The sequence below is a fragment of the Gigantopelta aegis genome, chromosome 6 (assembly GCF_016097555.1).
Source record: "Gigantopelta aegis isolate Gae_Host chromosome 6, Gae_host_genome, whole genome shotgun sequence".
In the NCBI taxonomy this organism is placed as follows: Eukaryota; Metazoa; Mollusca; class Gastropoda; order Neomphalida; family Peltospiridae; genus Gigantopelta; species Gigantopelta aegis.
The window spans coordinates 88,368,634-88,391,624 of NC_054704.1; the positions used below are offsets into that span (position 1 = coordinate 88,368,634).

Here is a 22,991-nt window from a genome sequence, read left to right on the forward strand (position 1 = left end):
ACAACCCAACAGTACAGCTGGTGATAGAAATGATTCATTATTTATTTATTTTAACTTGGAGATATAAAATAAATATCCTTTTCACAGGTGTTAGCCTAGTAAAAAGAAAAGCATGTAAAAGTGGATGTAGGTTTTTTTTGTTTTTCTTATTTAAATCCCAGTAAACAAATCTGGAACGAACATACACCTTTTAGAGAAAGAATGTCGGTCCACTGGAATAAGGGAAATAACTCCTGTTATGTTATTTACTACTGCGGTTTTGTATAAAAAATAAATAAATTAATACCATGCAAATACAAATTTGAAATCAGTATTTGGCTAATTACGTGTGCAGTTTGTGTTTATAAGTAATCTAATATAAAAGGTATGACTGTGGAGATAATATTTATGAAGAAAATGAAAATTTACTGTTTTTCTTTCTGGCGACCTCCACAGGAATATGATGTGTTATTGTAGATCGACATCCTATTGGAAACCACTTTTGTATTAATTCAGGTATTGGACAGACAGCCCAGATACCCTAAGGACAACGTGTTTAGATCTTAAGAGAGGGCAATCTGATTAAAATTAGCTCTACTGGTCTACCAGTAGATCTAACAGCATTGCATGGACTCCCATGTCCAGGTAACATTTCATCTATAAATAACAATTTAAACATCGACTAATTACACTTCTCATTTTATAACGTTATTAGGGAGCATACAAATTCTAAAAATATCGGGTGAGACTATTTATGAAATAGGCAAATTTGTTTGTCTATTTCAACATTAAAAAACGGGGAAAAGTACAGTAATAAACTCTGGATTGTATACTAGTATAAACAGATTTTATGGCTATACCATCACAGGATTTTTTTTTCATCTTGAAACAAATTTTATATAAAATTTTATATTGAAATTAGTTTCTGGCATACTTCGTAATTCACCCGAATCATTTTGTATACTCTAGACATATTCCCAAATGTTTTCAAATTCTTTAAAAATCACTGGCATGATTTTGCAAGTAAGGTTTACATTGGTCGAATGAAAGGTCAGCTGGACATGAGCTCCAACAGGGTGCTGTTAGATCCACAGGTAATAGTAATTAACCGGTGAAGCTAATTTTAATTTGATTGAAGAGAGGGCACACACAATCACTAAACCCACAAACAAGCACACACAAACAAGTCGCAAATTCCTGCAATTATTAATCAAAATAAAGCCATGTTCTTTCATATTTATTTACTATATTTTTAAAACATGCTGCCATTCTGAATAATTAATAAAATCATCACACAATCTTTAAGAAGTGGTTTGCTTAAAAAAGGAAAGAATAGCAGTTTGCTTTCTTTTTTCTGTAGTTTCCCCAGAAATCTGTCGTTTCCTTTTGACACCCTGAAAAACAAACATGCTTTGTATTAAAAAGAGAATACTTCATTTGTGTCTGTTAGTTACCATTTATCTCACAATGAGTTGTTTTAAAATGATTCTAACGAGCGAAAGTGAGTCGGATACATTTTTAAACAACGAGTTGTAAGATAAATAGTATCTAAAGAACACAAATGTTGTATTCTATTCATTACATATCCTGAAAAAACAGTTTTAAAATAAATTTAAATGCCTTTTTCCAACCTAAACCAATTTACAGCCCTTGTGCTTACAGTTAACTTGTGCAGCACAGACAAGTCAATTTCAGGTTATCTTGTAGGTAATGGAGTGATCAATTCGACCATTCTTTTTTTACCGTTATTTTGAATGGTATGGCATTGGTGACCTGGTCATCACCTAGGAGCAGCCATTCATATGTTTTTAACATGTTAACGCACATATGTGTTAACAAGTATGTGTTATAAAAAAATAACTAACGATGTTCTCACCAACTGGTGTGTAAGAAATTATACAACAGGTGGGTTTTTTTATAGGAATATTAACGACACTGGCCGTAGTTTTCAAAGCATGTAGTTTTTCAGTTTCATATAAAATGTATTTTGAAAAACTGCAACCACCAAGATGTTTAACCAGAAGCACACTGAATTGGACAAAATTCATAATTAAAGCCAAAAGTTGTAAGTAATGTGTAATTTAACTGCAAAAAATGTGATAGCCAACATACAAAATTACTGAGAGGCAAAATCCAGTTTGGACTGCTATAGACATTAGCATAGCAACAGATACCTTGTTTATACAGACACTGGTATTCTAAACAAGAAAATATCTTCAATATGTAATTTTAGTCACTAAAAAGGCTTGGTTAATCTCAAACATCTTACAATGGAAGCAAACTCAGGACAGTGCCTTAAAATTATGTGAAAATTTACTGATTTAACATCTGTAAATTATGTGAACATTTACTGATTTAACATATGTAAATCATGTGAACATTTACTGATTTAACATATGTAAATCATGTGAACATTTACTGATTTAACATACGTAAATCATGTGAACATTTACTGATTTAACATCTGTAAATGACAAGTGCTGTAAGTCAAGATGTAATAATAAACTAACCTTCTTATTGTCTTCGACTGTTTTCTCATAAGCTTTAAACACCTGAAAAGTTAGTGAAATCCAAATAAGTGCCATATTAGTTACGGAAGGAAGGAAGGAAATGTTTTATTTAACGATGCACTCAACACATTTTATTTACAGTTATATGGCATCAGACATATGGTTATAAGGACCACACAGATATTGAGATCGGAAACCCGCTGTCACAACTTCATGGACTACTCTTTTCAATTAGCAGCAAGGGATCTTTTATATGCATTATCCCATAGACACGACATACCACAACCTTTGATGTACTAGTTGTGGTGCACTGGCTGGAATGAGAAATAGCCAATGGGACCACTGACAGGGATCGATCCCAGACCGACCACACATCAAGCGAGGGCTGTACCACTAAGCTACATCCCATCCTATTAGCGGCGGAAACCTTTAGTAAGGTCATCATATCAAATACTTTAAAAATGTATACTTATGTTGTAGGATCAGCTGAAATAAGACGTACGGTCAATTTATACATTATGCAGCTTACAAACAACTTAAATTTAGTAAAACAAATAGCATGCTGACTAACCATTGCTTTTTGCTATCTTTTTTATTTAATCAATACCATTGTTGTGGTTCAGTTAATCACCAAAAAAACAATCCTACAAAAACAGTTCTGAAACAGTCTATAATAGGTCACTTTAATTTTAGTGTCATTAAATATTAGCTTCTTGTGTGGCTTTGCTAAATTTACTAAAATTTACTCTCGCTAACATTTCCTGATTTGCACAATATCGATGAATAAATCACAGCACGACCTACTTTTTTCATAGCTGTAGAAACAGCTGCCTCCATGAACTGTTGCTTGGTAACCCATCTCGTGCCGTCAACAATGAGCTGTTCGTCGATGTCATCTCCTGCAATTGTCACCGCCTCCACAGTGTACGTCTGATGGATGTGAGAAAATATGTGGGAAACCTAAAACATGGAAAAACACTGACATGTTTAAAGGGACATTCCTGAGTTTGCTGAATTGTAAGTTGTTTTTGACTATTAAAATAGTTCTATGATTGAACTTACATATTAAATATATTTTCTTGTTTAGAATATCAGTGTCTGTATATTCAATGTGTTTCTGGTCATCTTAATATTTGTAAGAAGCCAAAACTGGATTTTGTCTTCAAATATTTTCGTACGTACGAAAAAATTATATTTTAGAAAATAAAATGAATTTTAACCTAATACAAATACTAGAACGATCCGAAACATGTTTAATATACAGCCAGTAATATTTTATGCAGAAAAATATATTTGTTATGTAATTTCAATTGTTAAAAAGTCTCTGTTAGTCGAAAACATGTTGAAAATTGCAGCAAACTGAGGAATGTCCCTTTAATACTGTTCAAGTAACGAACATGCATTAATCACACCTCTTCGTTTAAGTGGGGCTAGCACTCTTGCTATCATCACTCATCACTATCCTCAGATAAAGTTTGTTTTGTTTAACGACACTACTAGAGCACATTGATTTATCAATCATCGGCTATTGGATGTCAAACATTTGGTAATTGTGACATATAGTCTTAGAGAGGAAACCTGCTACATTTTTCTATTAGCAGCAAGATATCTTTTATATGCACCATACCACAGACAAGATACCACATACTACAGACTTTGATATACCGAACACGAAATAGCCCAATGGGCCCATTGACTGGGGTCAATCCCAATGGACCATGCATCAATCGGATGCTTTACTACTGGGCTACATCCCACCCCTCCCCTGAGATCTTTTATATGCATTATTTCACTGACAGGACAGCACATACTATGGCTTTTGATGCACCATTTGTGGAATGCTGGCTGGGATGGCAAAAAACATATATAACTCAAGGTATTCGATCACACAACCCACCATACTGGGGTGCAGACAAAATGTCAATGGATAAAATTGACCATCATCAATATATGAACAGACAAAATGTCAAACTTATATAGGTTAGGGTTTGATCTTTTTTCTATGTATATAGCCTAATACAGTGGAAACATTTATTATTTATTTTCACAAATTTATAACCTGAAAGTTAACTTTTTTTCTTGGCTACCACTTGACTAGTAGACTATTTGTCCATTACCATTTTGTCTGTTAACATCACTGTTACTGACCACTGACATTTCAACTGTTAATATTATGTCCTACATCACACCATACCTCAGGCAAGGCTTCTAGAATTTTTACAAAATCCACTAGATCAGTGATTTTAACAACTTATTAGCTACAATTATAAATTCACTAGCCCTACTTTACTTAATACAATCTTACTAATATTAATAATCGGATATGCTACCTAAAGAGGAATATAGAGATAAAAACACTAAGATTGGGGGTGGGGTTGGGCATGGCAATATTAGTTATTTACTAGCCCAACATGAAATATCACTAGCTATGGGAGTGGGGCTACCATAATCTAGAAGCTCTGCTCAGGAGAGCTTTTCACTGGGTACCTCATGATCTGAGGCACAGATTATGATTACCTGGCCAACTGGTATTTTCTCCTTTATATTGTGGACTGAAATTCCATATTTGTCATTGGTGATACATAACATGTCTGGTGGGGGTGCATCTTTGGGTTGAATTTGACTTGGAAACTCCCACATTCCAGCCAGCAGACCTGGAATAAAACAAAACCATGCTAAAAAGAATAACGTCTTAGGTGTTCAGAGCTGATGGGAAGACAGTTGAAGGAAGGAAGGAAGGACATTTTTTATTTAACGACGCACTCAACACATTTTATTTACGGCTATATGGTGTCACACATATGGTTAAGGAGCACACAAATATTGAGAGAGGAAACCCGATGTCGCCACTTCATGGAATACTCTTTTTGATTAACAGCAAGGAATCTTTTATATGCACCATCCCACAGGCAGGATAGTACATACCATGGCCTTTGTTACACCAGTTGTGGAGCACTGGCTGGAATGAGAAATAGACCAATGGGTCCACCGACGGGGATCGATCCCAGACTGACCGTGCATCAAGCGAACGCTTTACCACTGGGCTACGTCCAAACCTCAGGAAGATCATTGAAAGACAATAAACAGGGGTTTTTTGGACTGCCTTCTCCTAATTATTTTGGGCAAAGTGCTGCCCAGTGTGTGAACTTGATACAAGGACTTGAAAGTAATAAATAAATTTCAAATCTTCCATTTAGCATCCTTTCTTTCTTTCAACTTATTTTCATGCTTATATCCAATTAAGGTTCAAACACGCTGTCCTGGGCACACACATCAGCTATCTGGTCTGTCTGTCTAGGACAGTGGGTTAGTTGTTAGTTGGTTAGTGAGAGAGAAGATGGTGTAGTGGTCTTACACCTACCCACTGAGTCATTAAAACTCGCTCTGGGTGGGAGCCGGTACCTACCAGCCTTATGTCCAATGGCTTAACCACGACACCACCAAGGCTGGGGGTTTTTTGCATTCATACATAGCTGTCGGTGCAAGGGAGATAACTTTTTACACCAGAAAATTTGTCTGGTTATGTATGAACCGAAATACTCACCTTTTGCTGATCTGTGTACAATGAGAAACTTGTCTGGTTATGTATGAACAGAAATACTCACCTTTTGCTGGTCTCTATACAACGAGAAATTTGTCGGGTTATGTATGAACCGAAATACTCACCTTTTGTTGGTCTCTGTACAAGGAGAAACTTGTCTGGTTATGTATGAACAGAAATACTCACCTTTTGCTGGTCTCTGTACAAGGAGAAACTTGTCTGGTTATGTATGAACAGAAATACTCACCTTTTGCTGGTCTCTTTACAATGAGAAACTTGTCTGGTTATGTATGAACAGAAATACTCACCTTTTGTTGGTCTCTGAACAATGAAAAATTTGTCTGGCTCATGTCGATTTTTCTGACAGATCAAACAAACAGCTGTCGTTTCTATTCTGGCAGCTTTCTTTTTGGCCTTCCTTGGGTAGTTGGCAACACCGAGACTGAAAACAAAATACATCATATCAGAATATAACTTCATTACATGAAATATGAGTAACTAGCTACATTCTAAATCTGCAACAGTTACAAGGTATCGTACTAGTCATTTGGGTCTCTTACTAATTTTTCAAAACTGTTTTTAACATGTTACTTACATTACTTCTTTGTTGAACTTTCATTTCTTCTGCTATTAGTTTAAAAATGGGATTACAATGACAAAGCATTCAAATTTATTGATATTTATTTATCATAAAAAATAAAAAAAATAAAAATCGGTGCTTCTGCCAGAGTAAAATGCCATCCTCGCCAGAATCCATCTGTAAAAATATTACAAAGGATTTTACTTCTCTGAATGAAAACTGACCTTGTGAAAAAATATAATTTTTACTGCTTAATGTTGACATTAAGCTTGTATGTTAAGCATTAAACCCAATCAGAATGACACATGAAGGAAGGAAATGGTTTATTTAATGACGCATTCAACACATTTTATTTACAATTATATGGCGTCAGACATATGGTTAAGGACCACACAGATACTAAGGGAGGAAACCCGCTGTTGCCACTTCATGGGCTACTCTTTTCTATTAGCAGCAAGGGATCTTTTATATGCACCATACCATAGACAGGACAGCACATACCACAGCCTCTGATGTACCAGTCATGGTGCACTGGCTGGATCGAGAAATAGAAAAATGACACATGAAATGCTGTTGTCTTCAGTAATTTAAACAACCCATGGACAGCCTGAATTTCAAGTAAACGAGAAAGAAAATCACTATTTTTTAATCAGAACACTTTTCTGCTTGTAGCACACTCCCCCTTAATGTATGTATGCCATCCCTTAAAATGTTTTCTAGAAGAAACCTGGAAAATATCTACCTGCTATCCCAGGGTTCCTCTTTACCAAGACATAGAGAACATGGTTCTGCACCTTAAAAACATAACAAAACAAACATTAGTACATACTGAATAATTACTGCGCAATGTAATTTCAACTATACATCGCAAACATTAATATTACTGTAAACTGGTTGGGAGCAATGTAATTTCAACTATACATTGCAAACATTAATATTACTGTAAACTGGTGGGGAGCAATGTAATTTCAACTATACATTGCAAACATTAATATTACTGTAAACTGGTGGGGAGCAATGTAATTTCAACTATACATTGCAAACATTAATATTACTGTAAACTGGTGGGGAGCAATGTAATTTCAAGTATACATTACAAACATTAATTTTACTGTAAATAGTGGGGAGCAATGTAATTTCAAGTATACATTACAAACATTAATATTACTGTAAACTGGTGGGGAGCAATGTAATTTCAGCTATACATTACAAACATTAATATTACTGTAAACTGGTGGGGAAGAAGGGACATGCATACCTTTTCCATCATTCACACCCAACCTCAAGTCACAAAATTTATTTGAAGCTGTGCATTGCAGATACATTTTGAAAAAAACACAAACATGTCCCAATATTAATCGAGTATACAGTAATTCGAATATTGCTTTTAACATCTCAGTAGTGATACATCAAGCTTAAAAACTTGGTTTCAGAAAACATGTAGACTAAATGATGCACACTTACAACATTCAATATCCAAAACTTTGTTTTTATTTGCATCTCTCTTGACCAGTTTCCTCGCTGATTGCTGCTTGTGATCTTCAGTCTGCAACAAAAAACTAAATATATTTAAAACATGGAATTAAGTAATGTTTTATCATACCTATGTCTATCTCAAATCTTTTAGACAATAACATAGCTATTATAATGGTACAATCTTGCCTCCCTGTCCTATATAAAATTGCTATTATAATGGTACAATCTTGCCTCCCTGTCCTATATAAAATTGCTATTATAATGGTACAATCTTGCCTCCCTGTCCTATATAAAATTGTTTATAAAAGGAAGTTTGCTTTGTTTTCAATGACACAACTACATTGTTAATAAGGACATGGAAATGGTTCATTTAATGACGCACTCAACACAGTTTATTTACGGTTATATGGCGTCGGACATATGGTTAAGTACCACTCGGATACTGAGGGAGGAAACCTGCTGAGCATTTTACCACTGGGCTATATCTCGCCCCCACATTGTTAATAAAGGCAAAATACAAAGACAACATTCTACAGAGTAAATAACTGCATGTTTTTCACATTTACAGATATACCATCAACTGCTTTGACATAACAATGTCTTACCTACACATTTTAAAAGGTTTTTGCCAATGGCAGAATGCTCACCTGTGGTAATTTTGAGCCTACCTACAGAAATTTTAAACCAGCAATTTTTGCAACAAATAAACACAAAATTAAAAACCAACAATTATTAAATATAGACTTAAAAGTAACAATGGATAAATAAAGAGAACAATCAACTTGCTACATATTATCTGTATCTCATGAATTAATGTTGTAAACCCTTGCCAAAAGCTTTTCTTTACAACATTAATTCACCCAAAAACCAATAATCTGTAATTCTTCATAGCTCATTATTTATTCTTTAAATAACTCACTGGTGGATTAATGCACTCTCCATCTTAATTTGTGGAATCTTCTGACAATACACTAAGCAAAAGCAGTCAGTCGGTCAACAAATTAAAGGTTGAACTTAAAAAGCCATCCCCACCATACAAATCATGGATCTGCCATTGTTAGTGTAAGATAAATTAATTTTAACACAACACTCAGAGACATATTGGAGTACTTGGGACGGGACCTAGCCCAGTGGTAAAGCACTCGCTTGATGCACAATCGGTCTAGGATCGATCCCTGTCGGTGGGCCCGCTGGACTATTTCTTGTTCCTGCCAGTGCACCATGACTGGTATATCAAAGGCCATGGTATGTGCTACCCCATCTATGGGATGGTGCATATAAAAGGTCCCATGCTATTAATGAAAAAAATGTAGCAGAGCCAATGATTAATAAATCAATGTGCTCTAGTGGTGTTTTTAAACAAAACAAATAAACTTTTTATTCCACTAACAAGACATCTCATACTATGGCTTTTGATGCTCCATTTGTGGAATGCTGGCTGGGATGGCAAAAAATTTAAACTGAAGAAAGGGAGTGGTGGATGGATCTGGCATAAAGAGCTAGTGGATTCTAATTAAAACACTAAATTCAAAGATTTTATAATTTCCCCTAAAATTTGGCACCCTACACCTGGGTCTAGTTTGCCTGTGCATTAATATTGATCTGAGAATACTGGTGTTGTTGACATTACTTGTTTGAAGGCCCTACACACTGCAGTGAGTGGGCATTTGGAACAGGAAGGGTTCTTTGGTGTACAGACGGTGGCGCCCAGTTCCATCACAGCCTGGTTAAAATCTCCTGGTCGTTCTAAATCTACACTGTCATTAGCTAGTGACCTAAACAAAACAAAGCAAAAGTATTCTTGTTAAACAAAAGTTGGAGAATATAGTCATCAATATTAAATTATTATATTAGTTTTAGTATTTATAATGTGTCATGCAATTGCAAGCATTGTCGCAGTCTCAGACTCTGATGCGTTTTTTTCACTCATAGATCTTGCTTGAAAAGAATAGTTTTAATGTCTAACCATATTTTAAACTACACAAACTGTGTCCAACATACTAGCAATAAAAGCAACATGTGGTTTAGAGAGCAGGAAAAGAAGAGAAACTAACTGTTACCACAAAGGCCTCTTTCTGATTAGCAGCAAGGAGCCTTTTTGGGGCACGTTTCCATAGATTGTCAATGATACATCAGAGGTGGGGCACTGGTTGCGATTGAGGGGAAAACCCAACTGGTCCACTGATGAAGATCAATTCCATGACCCATCACACTTTAATTGTTTTCTTTACCACCCAACTATATCCCATCCCTAGTGAGGGCATTTCTCATCAGTTGTTTAAAGCTAGATTGTTTAATATTAAACTCAGGTTTTAAACCACCCTCAATATTGACTGACCAGAAAGAGTCCATCGTTGTTTGGCTCGAGCTGTCAGCTCCAATGCATCGTAACCGAGCCAGGACTCTTATCACATTGCCATCAACAACACCGGTTACCTGCAAAATAATAAACGGGGTGGAGTGACAACAAGTAATATCCATGGTACTCACAAATTAATTAATTAACAAATGAAAGAACAAATGAATGAACAAATGAACAAACAAACTTGAATGCTTGATTATGCTTGAAAATGTTAATATAGTGAAAGCCCTCAAAACTGGACCCTCTGTATACCGGAATTCCTTCAAAACCAGACATTTTGCACGGTCCTTTTTTAAAAATCAGTACAAAAATAACATCTAGAAATCAGATACCTCTTAAAACCAAACATTTTACTTGGTCACGAGGGTGTCTGGTTTAGAGGGGTTTACCTGTAGTTTCATTCTGATTAAGGAAAACCTGCATTAATTACCTGATTAAAAGCAATGGAGGCTATTGCCCCGGCCGTGTATCGACCAACACCTGGCAGAGTCTTCATCAAGTCTGCAGCTGTTCGTGGCATACGACCTTCAAGCTTGTCCACTACCTGAAACATGAAAAGAAAGGAATGTTGGTTTAATGGCTCCTCAGCACACTTTAAACTACAGCTATTTGGTGTCTAGTATCAATCAAACGGTCAAGAGAAAGTTAGAGAGGGAACCTACTGCCTCCTCATAGACAATTCTTATCAACAAATAGTATGGGTATGGTAACAACTTTTAACTTTGCATTGTTGCACACTGGCCTCAGTCATCAACTCAAAGCTGGTAGGTACCAAGTTAAAATCCCAGCACTGGCTCCCACTCAGGATGAAGTTTAATGGCTCATTTTGAAATAAAGATGCTTACAGTTTTCAGGGCAGGTTAGTGTTGTATATTTTGGATAATGAATTTTTAAAAACTTCAAAAAGTCATTAAAAAGGGAACTTCAAATGAGCAGGGAGGGTCAAGGAACAAACACAGTGGAAGATTTTAGGCATCTGACTGTCTGTTGTGACGTCTGGACCAGTCAATTGGAATGCAATAGCACATGGCTCAAAACGGCTTGTGGCCAGGTCACCAAATGCGACCAATGTCCTGTGTGGGCAACTTAAAATATTAAAAAATAATGGCGTTAGTCGCCCAAATAATATTATTTGGGAGATATTCTTTAGAGCCATAACATACGAGCCACTATTAATATTTGTATTGCATATATATATATATATTCCACATTAAAATGGACATCTTAGGTCAGTAATACAGCAGTTATTAATGCAAGTATTCTCTTTCACATTCTACCTTTTTTGTACCCTCGTACAATCGTCTGCCTCTTGAATAGTATCCCAACCCAGACCACATCTCATTGACATCCTGAAATATTAAAAAACAACATTTAATAACCATACTCTACATCAACTTAAAAACAGAAATACAAAAAAAAAAACCCACTAAAGTACATTCTTAACAGATTCTAAAATGTAAATGTTGTTAAGCCACTTCAGTGCATTATTCAATTACTGGTTATGTTGGGGGTTTTCAAATAATATTGTTATGATTATTAAGGTTACAGAAAGTGCGTGTTTGTGATATAATAATTTCTGTTTATAAACCAATCTACCATTTAGCGCCATTAACAAGAAAGAAAACAGGGCTCACCCTTCTCATTGCCAAATGGTTACAGCATTTAAAATTTGGCTATTAAAAGTCTGTTTAAAGTAGCCACTTTTAAATAAGTTTCAAGGAAATATTCTGCACCATATCTGAGAAAAATTTATAAAACTGAATTCTTTTTAGTGTGAGCCCTGAAAAACCATCATATTTTCAGTGCTTACATGTAATTTTTAAAAACAAAACAAAGACAACAACTCACTTCAAGCTGGGCAAGAGCTAAATCTTGAAGAGTTGGCCATCTCTACAAATAAATAAAAAATCCAGTTTAATTTTTACAATTCAAGGGTGTTCACTATCTTTAAAAATAGAAGACTGTTTGCGAAACGTAGGTGGCTTATTTTCTGAATGTAGAGAGGTTAACTTTATAACTGAGCATAAAACATAGGCGGCAGCGACATTAATCAAACATCGCTGCCTGCCACTTAGTAATGAACACACTGTATATATTGGTACATTTGTTTCTCTGTGTATATATTCCAGTAAAAGTACTACGGTAATAACATAAATGAAAATATTTGCATCCCAGTGCCCACCATTTTACCTTTCAATTTGTAGATGAAGTGTCGTAACTCCAATAAATATTAAGCAGCAGGCAATATTTTGTTTTAAAAATTTTGATTAGCAACAGTTGCAAATTGATAAAAAAATTATTAGCAGCCACTATTTAACATTTTGAATTGTCTAGCGAATAACAATGCAATACTGAATAAAATGTTCCCTATTAAGCCCATCTAATTCTAGAAGATAGTGATTGAATAACATGTAGAATGATGACAAAATATCATCAACAATACCTTCATCCACTTATTGTAATAATCTATTACTGTGGCAACTTGAGTTTGTTGAAGCATAACTTCAGACACCCACACTGAAAAGTAAAGTGTTTGAAAATAAATGTTATACTTACTAACTTATATACTATACTTAAAGTGCTGTGCCAGACCATACACTACAATTTCAAATTCCACAATTAAATCTTTCTTTTCGTCGACTTGTTGTCATTTGTTTTGTGTCGCAGAATTGTTGGTACGGCATCTTTTTTTAAAAGCCATAACACATGGTATTCCCATATCTCACTTAAGCCAACAAGCCAGTTCGGACGAATCGAAACTAAAGTGTCGCAACAGTCTCCGGCATTTTCTTCCTGTCCAGTATTTCCAAGTTGTTTTAATCAAATTCACACACAGCTTTCTCACAGCAACATTACTAGGAAATGCGTGAAGACTAAATTTATCGGCTTTTGTATTGCTACAGCCACCAACAACACGCCGTTTAACCATAATAAACACGAAAGAAGCAATGAACAATGGCGCTGACTATTGAAAGGAGTTCCCTTCGTGACGTCACGGATCAAATCTTACGGCAATTCCCGAAACAAATTCAGCTGGTTCTGTTTTTCAGAAGAATATTTTTAAATGGAAAATATACCGGTATATAATCTTTTTACATTTTTTTTTTAAATTTTCTAATCATATTAAATAATATCCTGATTGATATAGCTCAATACATCATACATCTGGAACAGCACTTTAAGCTGAACTTGTTAATATGTACATATAAAAGTACTTCTAAGAAGTAAAATCACAAGATATTATGAATACATGTAATAATCATTATTAAAGACATTATTGAAGCTAAGTTCTACAATTCACCTGCTGGAGAAAACACCATGTGTCAAATATGTTTTTAATATTGAAAAGTAGACAATTTTTGCATACCCTACAAACATTACCTGCATAAGCCCTTTGATCTGTATCAGGGTTGTCAACCTAAAACAGAGAAAAAGTTGACAAAATCTGTTCACAACACAAAAGAGAAAACTCAGAAAAGTAATACAACGCTACACCACATGATTAAAAAATCTGTGAAAATATGTATATCCTTCAAACACTTGGTCAAATACTAAATGTTATTAACCAATTTTTATGTTTAGACATAACAAGAATATAATGTCTTTTCTAAGATATTATTAATTTTCAAATCAATGTACCTGCTTCCTCCATGGCAGGTCCCTCTTGTTTTTATCATACCATGATAGCAAGTTTCTTCTGAAAATATCAACTTCATCAGATGTAAAACAGTGGCTCTTTTCTTTCATCATAAAAGAAATCCACTTGAAATTCTGAAAGAAACATATTCTTAATTATATTTTTAGAATTCATCACACTCACTTGCATATTGAAAACCTGGGCTTCTAGATTATGATAGCCCACTCCCATGGCTAGTGAGATTCAACATTCCCTGATGGCTAGTGAAAGAAAGAAATGTTTTATTTAACGACGCACTCAACACATTTTCTTTACGGTTATATGGCGTCAGACATATGGTTAAGGACCACACAGATTTTGAATGGAAACCCGCTATCGCCACTACATGGGCTACTCTTCCGATTAGCAGCAAGGGATCTTTTATTTGCGCTTCCCACAGGCAGGATAGCACAAACCATGGCCTTTGTTGAACCATTGAGCCTTGCGGAGCACTAACTCAGGGTTTGGAGTCGGTATCTGCATTAAAAATCCCATGCCTCGACTGGGATCTGAACCCAGTACCTACCAGCCTGTAGACCGATGGCCTAACCACGACGCCACTGAGGCCGGTATTTGATGGCTAGTGAAAAAAAGAAAAAAAAAGAAACAAGTTATCAACTATTTTGAAAATATGAATATCCTAACCCCCCCCCCAATCCTGCCCCCTCCCCCCCCCCAATATATAATGGTTTTTAAGCTATATATCCATCTTTAGGTGACATATATCCAATTCTTCCTATTAGTAAAATTGTATTTACTTAAAATAGGGCTAGTAAATTTTTAATTGTGGCTAGTAAATGTTTTAAATCACTGATCCTGTGGCTAGTGGATTTTATAAAAAAAAAAAATTAGAAGCCCTGTGAAAACATTTAAACAACATATATCATAGGTTATATAATTTAACATAATGAGTTGGAATCTGGGTTTACTAAAACACTGGTAGCAGTGGACTAATAGTAACAACAATGTACTGTATTATAGTCCTTCCCATCCTCATACCAAAACAATTTGTAAATAATATCATGGGGTTTTTTTTTTACGTAAGAAGAAAAGTAAACGTATTTTGAAAATAACAACAACAAACAAATACAATTTTTGTGTCCAATTTAGAAAACAATCAGCTGAGAAATAAATAACCTGTAGGAATTTCCATAGCATGAAAAAATGTGTTCCCTGTGGGACGGACTATAGATGTAACCCTCATTAGCCGAGGCTATATACACTTCTGCATTAAGTAACAAAGATACTGATGGCAGCCTCCATTATGGTTGTATTTATAGAATTCATCTTTGTATGCAATATTTGCTCAATAGGTATACAGTAGTTGACTGGACCTGTGCACAAAAAGATGCTTGCAAACTCATTTTGAAAATGTGACTTTGGCGAAGTACAAAGAAGGTGATTGGCAGTACAAATCAAAACAGAAGAAATGGTCAGAACGATCGGAAAGTAAAGAAAAATCTAAATTGTAGATCACCACTAGTCCTATCAGTTACATTCAGTATCACTATTATTAGTACTTCTACTACTACTACTACTGCTGCTACTACTACTAATACTACTACATGTAACAGTTATTATAAAGCATTTCGCATACGTTGGTTGCTTCCCACACTGCAACAATTTTGGGATTAGGCCTACCGTATTTTTTCCTTTTTAGTTATTATCACAACTGACCAGCTAAAACATATATATATACGTCTTCCTGTCTTATAAAACCATCTGAAGTACTTCAACAATATACTGTCTTTTAAAAACAATATTTTAATGCTTATGAGAATGTCTTGCTCTGCAGTTTGCAAATACCGCGTAAAAATTTAATATTTTCTGCATGGTACAAAAATGTCCTGTACACCGAACTGGGAAGACTGTTCAGTCGACGAAAATATTATTTAACGAATTAGTGTTTATAATTGACAAAATAACCTAATAATAATAAATTAACATTTTACATTAAATGTATAAAAATACTATTTTTTTAAATACTAATATTTGAATGTATATAATGATTTGATGCTAAGTTGGTCGTTTCTGGTTTTCATGCAAATACTTCTCCCTTGGGTGCCTTTGGACGTGAAGTTTTGTTGTTTTTATGTCTACAGACATGTAAGACACAATGACACTCGTTGTATTATAGCCAACAATGATATGTGGAAATCAGAAATATAACTAATGTGTGACAAAATGGTTATCTAAAGTTAGATCAGGCAATATTGGATAATAGGCTATACAGAGCTGACTGATGTGATGAGTAAAATCGATTATTTCAAATTACTGTAAAGGCTGCGTCGACCTTTATAGTGTTTGAAATAATCCACCCTGTCTACGACTAAAACTTTTTACACGTTTTAATCGTAGACAGGGTGGATTTGGGTGTGCTAGCTTTTTGAAAAGTAAGTGTGCTCAAAATGGGGGAATTGTTGATTAATATTAACTGGGTAAAAACCTGAAATGGAGTACAGATGTTCTGAATCCGGGTCGTTTCGACCTAAAACCATTTGGAACTCTGCGTTGTTTCGCCCTTAGTCCTATTCACCCAGGGTTGGTTCGCCCTACATCTCATTGTACCGAGTCGTTTCGCCCCACAAAATAAATATATTTATTATAGTTTTGAAGTCTTTTTTTCTTCTTCTGTTTATTCATTATTATTTACCAAACATTAGGTAATTTTCTGTCTTTGGATATTAATGCTTTATCAGCTGTTTACTTTCTGTCAGCTGAAGCTATTCTCGGAACCGAACATACGGGTACTTCGACCCCTGGCCGCCATTGTTTATCACGTGACGCGGTGAAGCTTTAGTTACGTATGGTTTGATAGTGAAATGAGGCAACTTTGGTCGATCAAAGTAAAGTTTGTTTTATTTAACGACGCCGCTAGAGCACATTGATTTTTTATCTTATCATCGGCTATTGGACGTCAAACATATGGTCATTCTGACACTGTTTTTAGAGGAAACCCACTGTTGCCACATAGGCTACTCTTTTTACGACCGGCAGCAAGGGATCTTTTATTTGCGCTTCCCACAGGCAGGATAGCACAAACCATTGCCTTTGTTGAACCAGTTATGGATCACTGGTCGGTGCAAGTGGTTTACACCTACCCATTGAGCCTTGCGGAGCACTCACTCAGGGTTTGGAGTCAGTATCTGGATTAAAAATCCCATGCCTCGACTGGGATCCGAATCCAGTACCTACCAGCCTGTAGACCGATGGCCTACCACGACGCCACCGAGGCCGGTTTGGTCGATCATTTACAACAGTTAACGGTCACGATGCCTAACATGTTGTGCAGTTGGCTGCATAAACCATACATGATGTTAAAAAAAATATCATTTTACAAATTTCCAAAAGAAGAGACTAGGCGCCGCTTGTGGGTAGGGTCATTAAAACGACAAACCTGATGGAATTCCATGGCTTCCCTCACAGAATGTGACTACGTTGACTTTAATGTTGTTGCTTGTTGACACCAACAGATTAATTTAGCAAACAAAATGGTTAAAGCATGTGCAGTGATAAAAATCCCACATTATACTGTAAATAAAATACACAATTCCAACGTCTTCCATGAAAACCCCCCCAACAAAACGATGCATGTTCTTGAATAAAGAGTATATTCCTTTATCATTAAATTTGTGAGGTCTTTATTTTTCATTTAATTTTAGTTGCTTGGATATTATCTATACTTGTATTTATTTTGCAATACCACAGCTACTACATCTTATTTATTTATTTTTTAATTTTAAAATAAAAGTTTATACTGCTAAATTACACACATAATAATTATAATATAGGCCTAAATTCTTGTTTAAACTTTAATTTTTTTTTTTTTTTTTTTTTGCAAATGTGTCTGTAGCAGGCCTGCAGTAAGAAAATATAGGTCGCCCCCCCCACCCCCCTCTCTCCGTGTGTTTAGTATTTTCTTTGGTGCAGAGGGTAAATAATGTGTGTGTGCCTTTGTTTCAGTGTATATATATATATATATATATATGCCAAATTTCTAGGGAAATTACTAATGTGTGTGTGTATGTATGTATGTATGTATGTATGTATGTATGTATGTATATATATATGTATATATATATATGTATACATATACATACATACATACATACATACAATATATATATATATATATATATATATATATATATATATATATATATATATATATATATATATATATATATTATTTACACACACACACACACATTAGTGATTTCCCTAGAAATTTGTCACGGCATGGTAGACCAAACACATTTGGGGTATTTTCACCATTTTCGGGGCACTTTTTTCCATTAAAAATACACAAAAATTAATTGAAATAAACATTAATGAAATTTATGTGCTTGCTTTAATAAATGAATGGCAAAAGATGTAAAAGGCATATTTTATTAATTAATAATACCTTTTTGGGTGTTTTATAAAGGCAATTTTAGAATTAATTGGTGAAAAAGGCTTATTTAATCTCAGGGCAGCATGGTGCTGATTAAGGCAAGATGGTGCTAGACTATTGAGGCATGGTGCTGCACCGTGCTAAAACAAGCTAGGGAAAACACTACACATACATATACATACATCTAAAAATACATAAAAATCTATTCTATTGTGGATCAATGTAATTTGGTGGTTGTGGTACATTTGTAAATTTTACTTGTTCAAGTTAGAGGACTTACCTTTTTACATATATATGTAGTTTCATGGTATTCTACAGTTCAGTGTGTGTGTGTGTGTGTGTTTGTGTGTGTGTTTGTGTGTGTGTGTGTAATCTGCTTTAGAAATTACCTGAAATAAAATGAATTGTCAACTGCCATATCTGATATTTGTTTTCCATTTTGAAAACACTGTTTGACATGGAGAATATAGCATTTAACCATCTCATTCATATATTTTCCTTGAATATGCTACATAAGTGCATCTACATGAGGTAATTTAACCCAGGTTAAAAGCAACTTTGGTTAAATATGTGTAGTCTAGTAGAAGGCATACCGATATAGATCAGTTTATTAACAACCATATTTGCCTCCTTTCTCCAGCTGTATACTAGTAAAAATTAGTTTTGTAAATATTACTTAAATTGAACTGCAATAACAATTCCAATACAGCACAAGACTGAACAAGAAAATATATGCAATATCCATTGTGACTAGATATAAAACAACACCAATATTATACATATATATATATCAGACGCCCCCCCCCCTCTCGTGACCAACGATTTTTCGATTGTGAGGTTTTGATGCGCAACTGGCGTGGCGATGTACTGGCAGGGTAAGCAAGCAGGATTTTGATAACGGGAATATACTTCAAATCCATCTAAAGCTATCTTCAAATATGAAAATATCCTATTTCCTATCAAAGGCTCAAGACTGGACCCCCCCCCTGCTAAAATTCCTGGATCCGCTCCTGTATATTAACCATTATTTACTCAGGTAAGTTTTGGTGTTTTATTACTAAATATACCAGGTTAAACCCTATTATTAAAACATTTGCATGTTTGTTCGAAGAGGTAACACTTATGTTTTATTAGGTTGTAGACCTCGACATGAAAATAACTGAGGGAACTGATTATTTGCTCCCTAATGTAGTTTATGGGGGGCAATTTAAAATATTACCATATTGATACTACATGTATATAAATTCACATGCCAAAGGAAACTATATATTATTCTCTTTGAAACTAATCTCAGGTGTGATGGGTAAGTAGAGAGAGATATTGCTCCCCCTAGATGTCTAGGTCTGAGGATGGCTATATTTTATTATTGCTATTTTTTGTTGCCTGCATTCAACCGGTAAGGAAGGGCAACATCATGTGGTAATTTTGCAATCTGTAAAAACAAAAGCATTTCATTATTTCAAGAAACTGTATTTTGTTTTAAGAATAAAAGAATGTATTCAGTGGAACATTATACTGTTGCCAATACATCTATATAATAAGATATGACAATAATACTATTGTAATTTTGAACTTGTAAAGTAACAACTTTGCCATTGTTTAATTATTACATATTATTTGGAAATAAAATAATTATTAAATCATAAAAATAACTAACTTAATCATGCATACAAATTTTATTATAAATACAAATTATATATTTTGTAGCCCACATCATAATTATTATATTAATAATTATCTTATCATTTCAAAATTGTTAAAATTTATAATTAACTTTACTTGAAAATTGCATCAACAAAAATTATATTCTGCCCAACCTGCCCTGTCCCCTCGACATTCAAAGTACACGGAAACACATCGGTACTAAATATAGATTATACTAATTCAGATTCCCGTTGTTCGTTTCTCTTGGCAACCCAAGCTGTTATAATACACATAAGACGTATTGCAACTATGTGTTAGCTACAGAAAATAAATGACAATATGTAAGGCATGTAAAAAGTTAATATGATAACTTTATTCTATGTAAACCAGTAAGCACTAAGGCTTTGCTTCACCCAATCTGGGGACCACGGGTTCGGCTACCCCTTTCGGTTGTAGACTTTTGCTGGTACTAAGAGTCTATTAATAATTCTCTAGAAGGCTTAAATTACTATAAACCAGACAGACTTGGCTAGCACAGAAAACCCAAACTAACAAACAGATTACACATTTATTCGAGGGAGTACAAACAGATAACAAATATGTATGGTAGTCCTCCAAGATCCATATATGAATTGACTACCACTAATTAAATAAATTTAAACCCACATATCCATACAAATAAATATTTATATTTAGGGACGTGTATGAATGTGTTGTGGATAATCCCGACGAAGAGAATATTCGCGGAATTAAATTTACATCTGCAGGACAGCACACACCAAATAATTAGGTTCTACACCTAACACGATTACCCATCCATGCCGGTGTACACGAACTCCGTTTAAATCATATATATTGGACAGCCCCTTTCAAAGCTATTTTTAACCAAAACACCCTATTAAAGCAGTCGTTAATCCATATAATTAGGACTCACTTATTCGGAATGGGGTTACAAACCATCGACAATGACGAAGACCGCTTATGAAAATCAACGAGATCCTAATTTAATCAGGTTTAATTTATTCAGACGGGTCGTCCGTTCTCTAACTCAGCCAAAACGATTAAGCGGACAGTTCGTGCACGGTAAAAACACGGAATTATATATGGGATGATTACACCTTACACGTAACACGGGTCATTGCCCGACTCGCTTTACGTAGTTAATTTATAATTTTAATAACCGAAACTTATAAGATATACATTGGTTAAACGTATGTTTAAATGGGTAGACAGTTAGGAATGTAAGCAAACATGTTTACATATATATAAAACGAGAAACAACACAGCACACAAAAACTAACCTCACAGAAAAACAACCCGAGCGCAAGTGGGGATGAATAACGTGCGTCGAAAAATGATCTAACCTGACCAACCTGATTGGTTGATTCAGTCAGGCCACACTCTTGCACGGACTTCTGCCGACAACATTTAAAACGGTTGTACGACACTTATTGTATTATCCCTCGTAGCAATGAGAAGATAACGTTCCTGATATTCATAAGTGAGTAGAGTTAGATCATGCTGTTAATGTAATTAGTAAGAGATATAATCAGAATCTTAACTGAATATAATAACCAAAGAAAATATGAAAAGATAGACAGACTGAAAACCAGGAACGCTACACAAGGATATTTTGAAAACTATCGTCAATGGTTTCGGTACCAGACGTTTCCTCTCCCAAGTCAGTTCGCCCCCAACTATTTGTCGGTTCGCCCGTCCCCAATATTATGTTAGGTAGTATAGTTGATATTGAATAATATGCATGGGTGTTAGTGATCACATGACTTATTTTACCTATAAACGTAGTCATGTTTCATAAATTTAAAAAAAAAAAAATTCCTTATCGATATTAAAAAATAAAGGACACACCAAAACACAAGTGGGGGTCAACAAAAAGAAAGAAAGAAATGTTTTATTTAACGACGCACTCAACACTTTATTTTACGGTTATATGGCGTCAGACATATGGTTAAGGACCACACAGATTTTGAGAGGAAACCCGCTGTCGCCACTACATGGGCTACTCTTCCAATTAGCAGCAAGGGATCTTTTATTTGCACTTCCCACAGGCAGGATAGCACAAACCATGGCCTTTGTTGAAGCAGTTATGGATCACTGGTCGGTGCAAGTGGTTTACACCTACCCATTGAGCCTTGCGGAGCACTCACTCAGGGTTTGGAGTCGGTATCTGGATTAAAAATCCCATGCCTCGACTGGGATCCGAACCCAGTACCTACCAGCCTGTAGACCGATGGCCTACCACGACGCCACCGAGGCCGGTGGGGATCAACAAGACAGTGGGTTACTTGTTAGTGAGAGAAAATAGGGTTTAGTGGTCTTACACCTACCCACTGAGTCGTTAAAACTCGCTCTGGGTGGGAGCCGGTACCGAGCTGCGAACCCAGTACCTACCAGCCTTATGGCCGATGGCTTAACCATATGTCCAACGCCATATAACTGTCAATAAAATGTGTTTAGTGCGTCGTTAAATAAAACATTTCCTTCCTTCAATACAAACGTGGATGGCGGTGTGCTACCACGACCGACGCTGGTGAAGTAGGACACTTTGTCATTATCGTCACGTTGTAGTTGACGGATGGCATCACGTCGCCGACGTTGTCGTTGACGATCAGAGATGTCCATTTTGTACTAAGTCATCTAGTCTATGTAGTAAGTCACGAATTCACTGTGGTACGTCACAAATTCACTGTTGTAAATCACGAATTAACTGTTGTAAGTCACGAATTCACTGTTGTACGTCACAACTTCACTGTTGTAAATCTCGAATTAACTGTTGTAAGTCACGAATTCACTGTTATACGTTACAAAT

At 35.2% G+C, this 22,991-nt stretch overlaps 2 protein-coding genes across 4 annotated transcripts in view; one reads left to right on the forward strand and one right to left on the reverse strand.

The window, feature by feature from the left end:
- Positions 1 to 1,201: 1,201 nt before the first annotated feature.
- LOC121375588 (adenine DNA glycosylase-like) lies at positions 1,202 to 15,965 on the reverse strand. 2 transcript variants are annotated; one of them, XM_041503117.1, is made up of 16 exons: positions 15,802 to 15,965; positions 14,088 to 14,219; positions 13,830 to 13,866; positions 12,892 to 12,965; positions 12,297 to 12,338; positions 11,726 to 11,797; positions 10,879 to 10,992; positions 10,425 to 10,522; positions 9,717 to 9,861; positions 8,075 to 8,156; positions 7,353 to 7,404; positions 6,339 to 6,472; positions 5,007 to 5,143; positions 3,294 to 3,449; positions 2,490 to 2,531; positions 1,202 to 1,373 (listed from the first exon to the last, which is right to left on the reverse strand). In XM_041503117.1, the coding sequence occupies exons 2-16, from the start codon at positions 14,196 to 14,198 to the stop codon at positions 1,281 to 1,283; spliced, it is 1,389 nt and encodes a 462-aa protein (XP_041359051.1). In that variant the 5' UTR covers positions 14,199 to 14,219; positions 15,802 to 15,965; the 3' UTR covers positions 1,202 to 1,280. The 2 variants fall into 2 exon arrangements, with proteins under 2 accessions (XP_041359051.1, XP_041359050.1); XM_041503116.1 differs by having other exon boundaries at positions 15,766 to 15,965.
- Positions 15,966 to 16,240: 275 nt separating this feature from the next.
- Positions 16,241 to 22,991, forward strand: part of LOC121375220 (kynurenine/alpha-aminoadipate aminotransferase, mitochondrial-like) — a 28,443-nt gene continuing 21,692 nt past the window's right edge. For both annotated transcript variants that reach the window (XR_005958288.1, XM_041502534.1), the window contains exon 1: positions 16,241 to 16,517. Coding sequence is in view for 1 of the 2 variants with exons in the window: in XM_041502534.1 (XP_041358468.1) it covers position 16,517 (1 nt within the window). In the remaining variant the exon portion in view is untranslated. The remainder of the gene's footprint in view (positions 16,518 to 22,991) is intronic.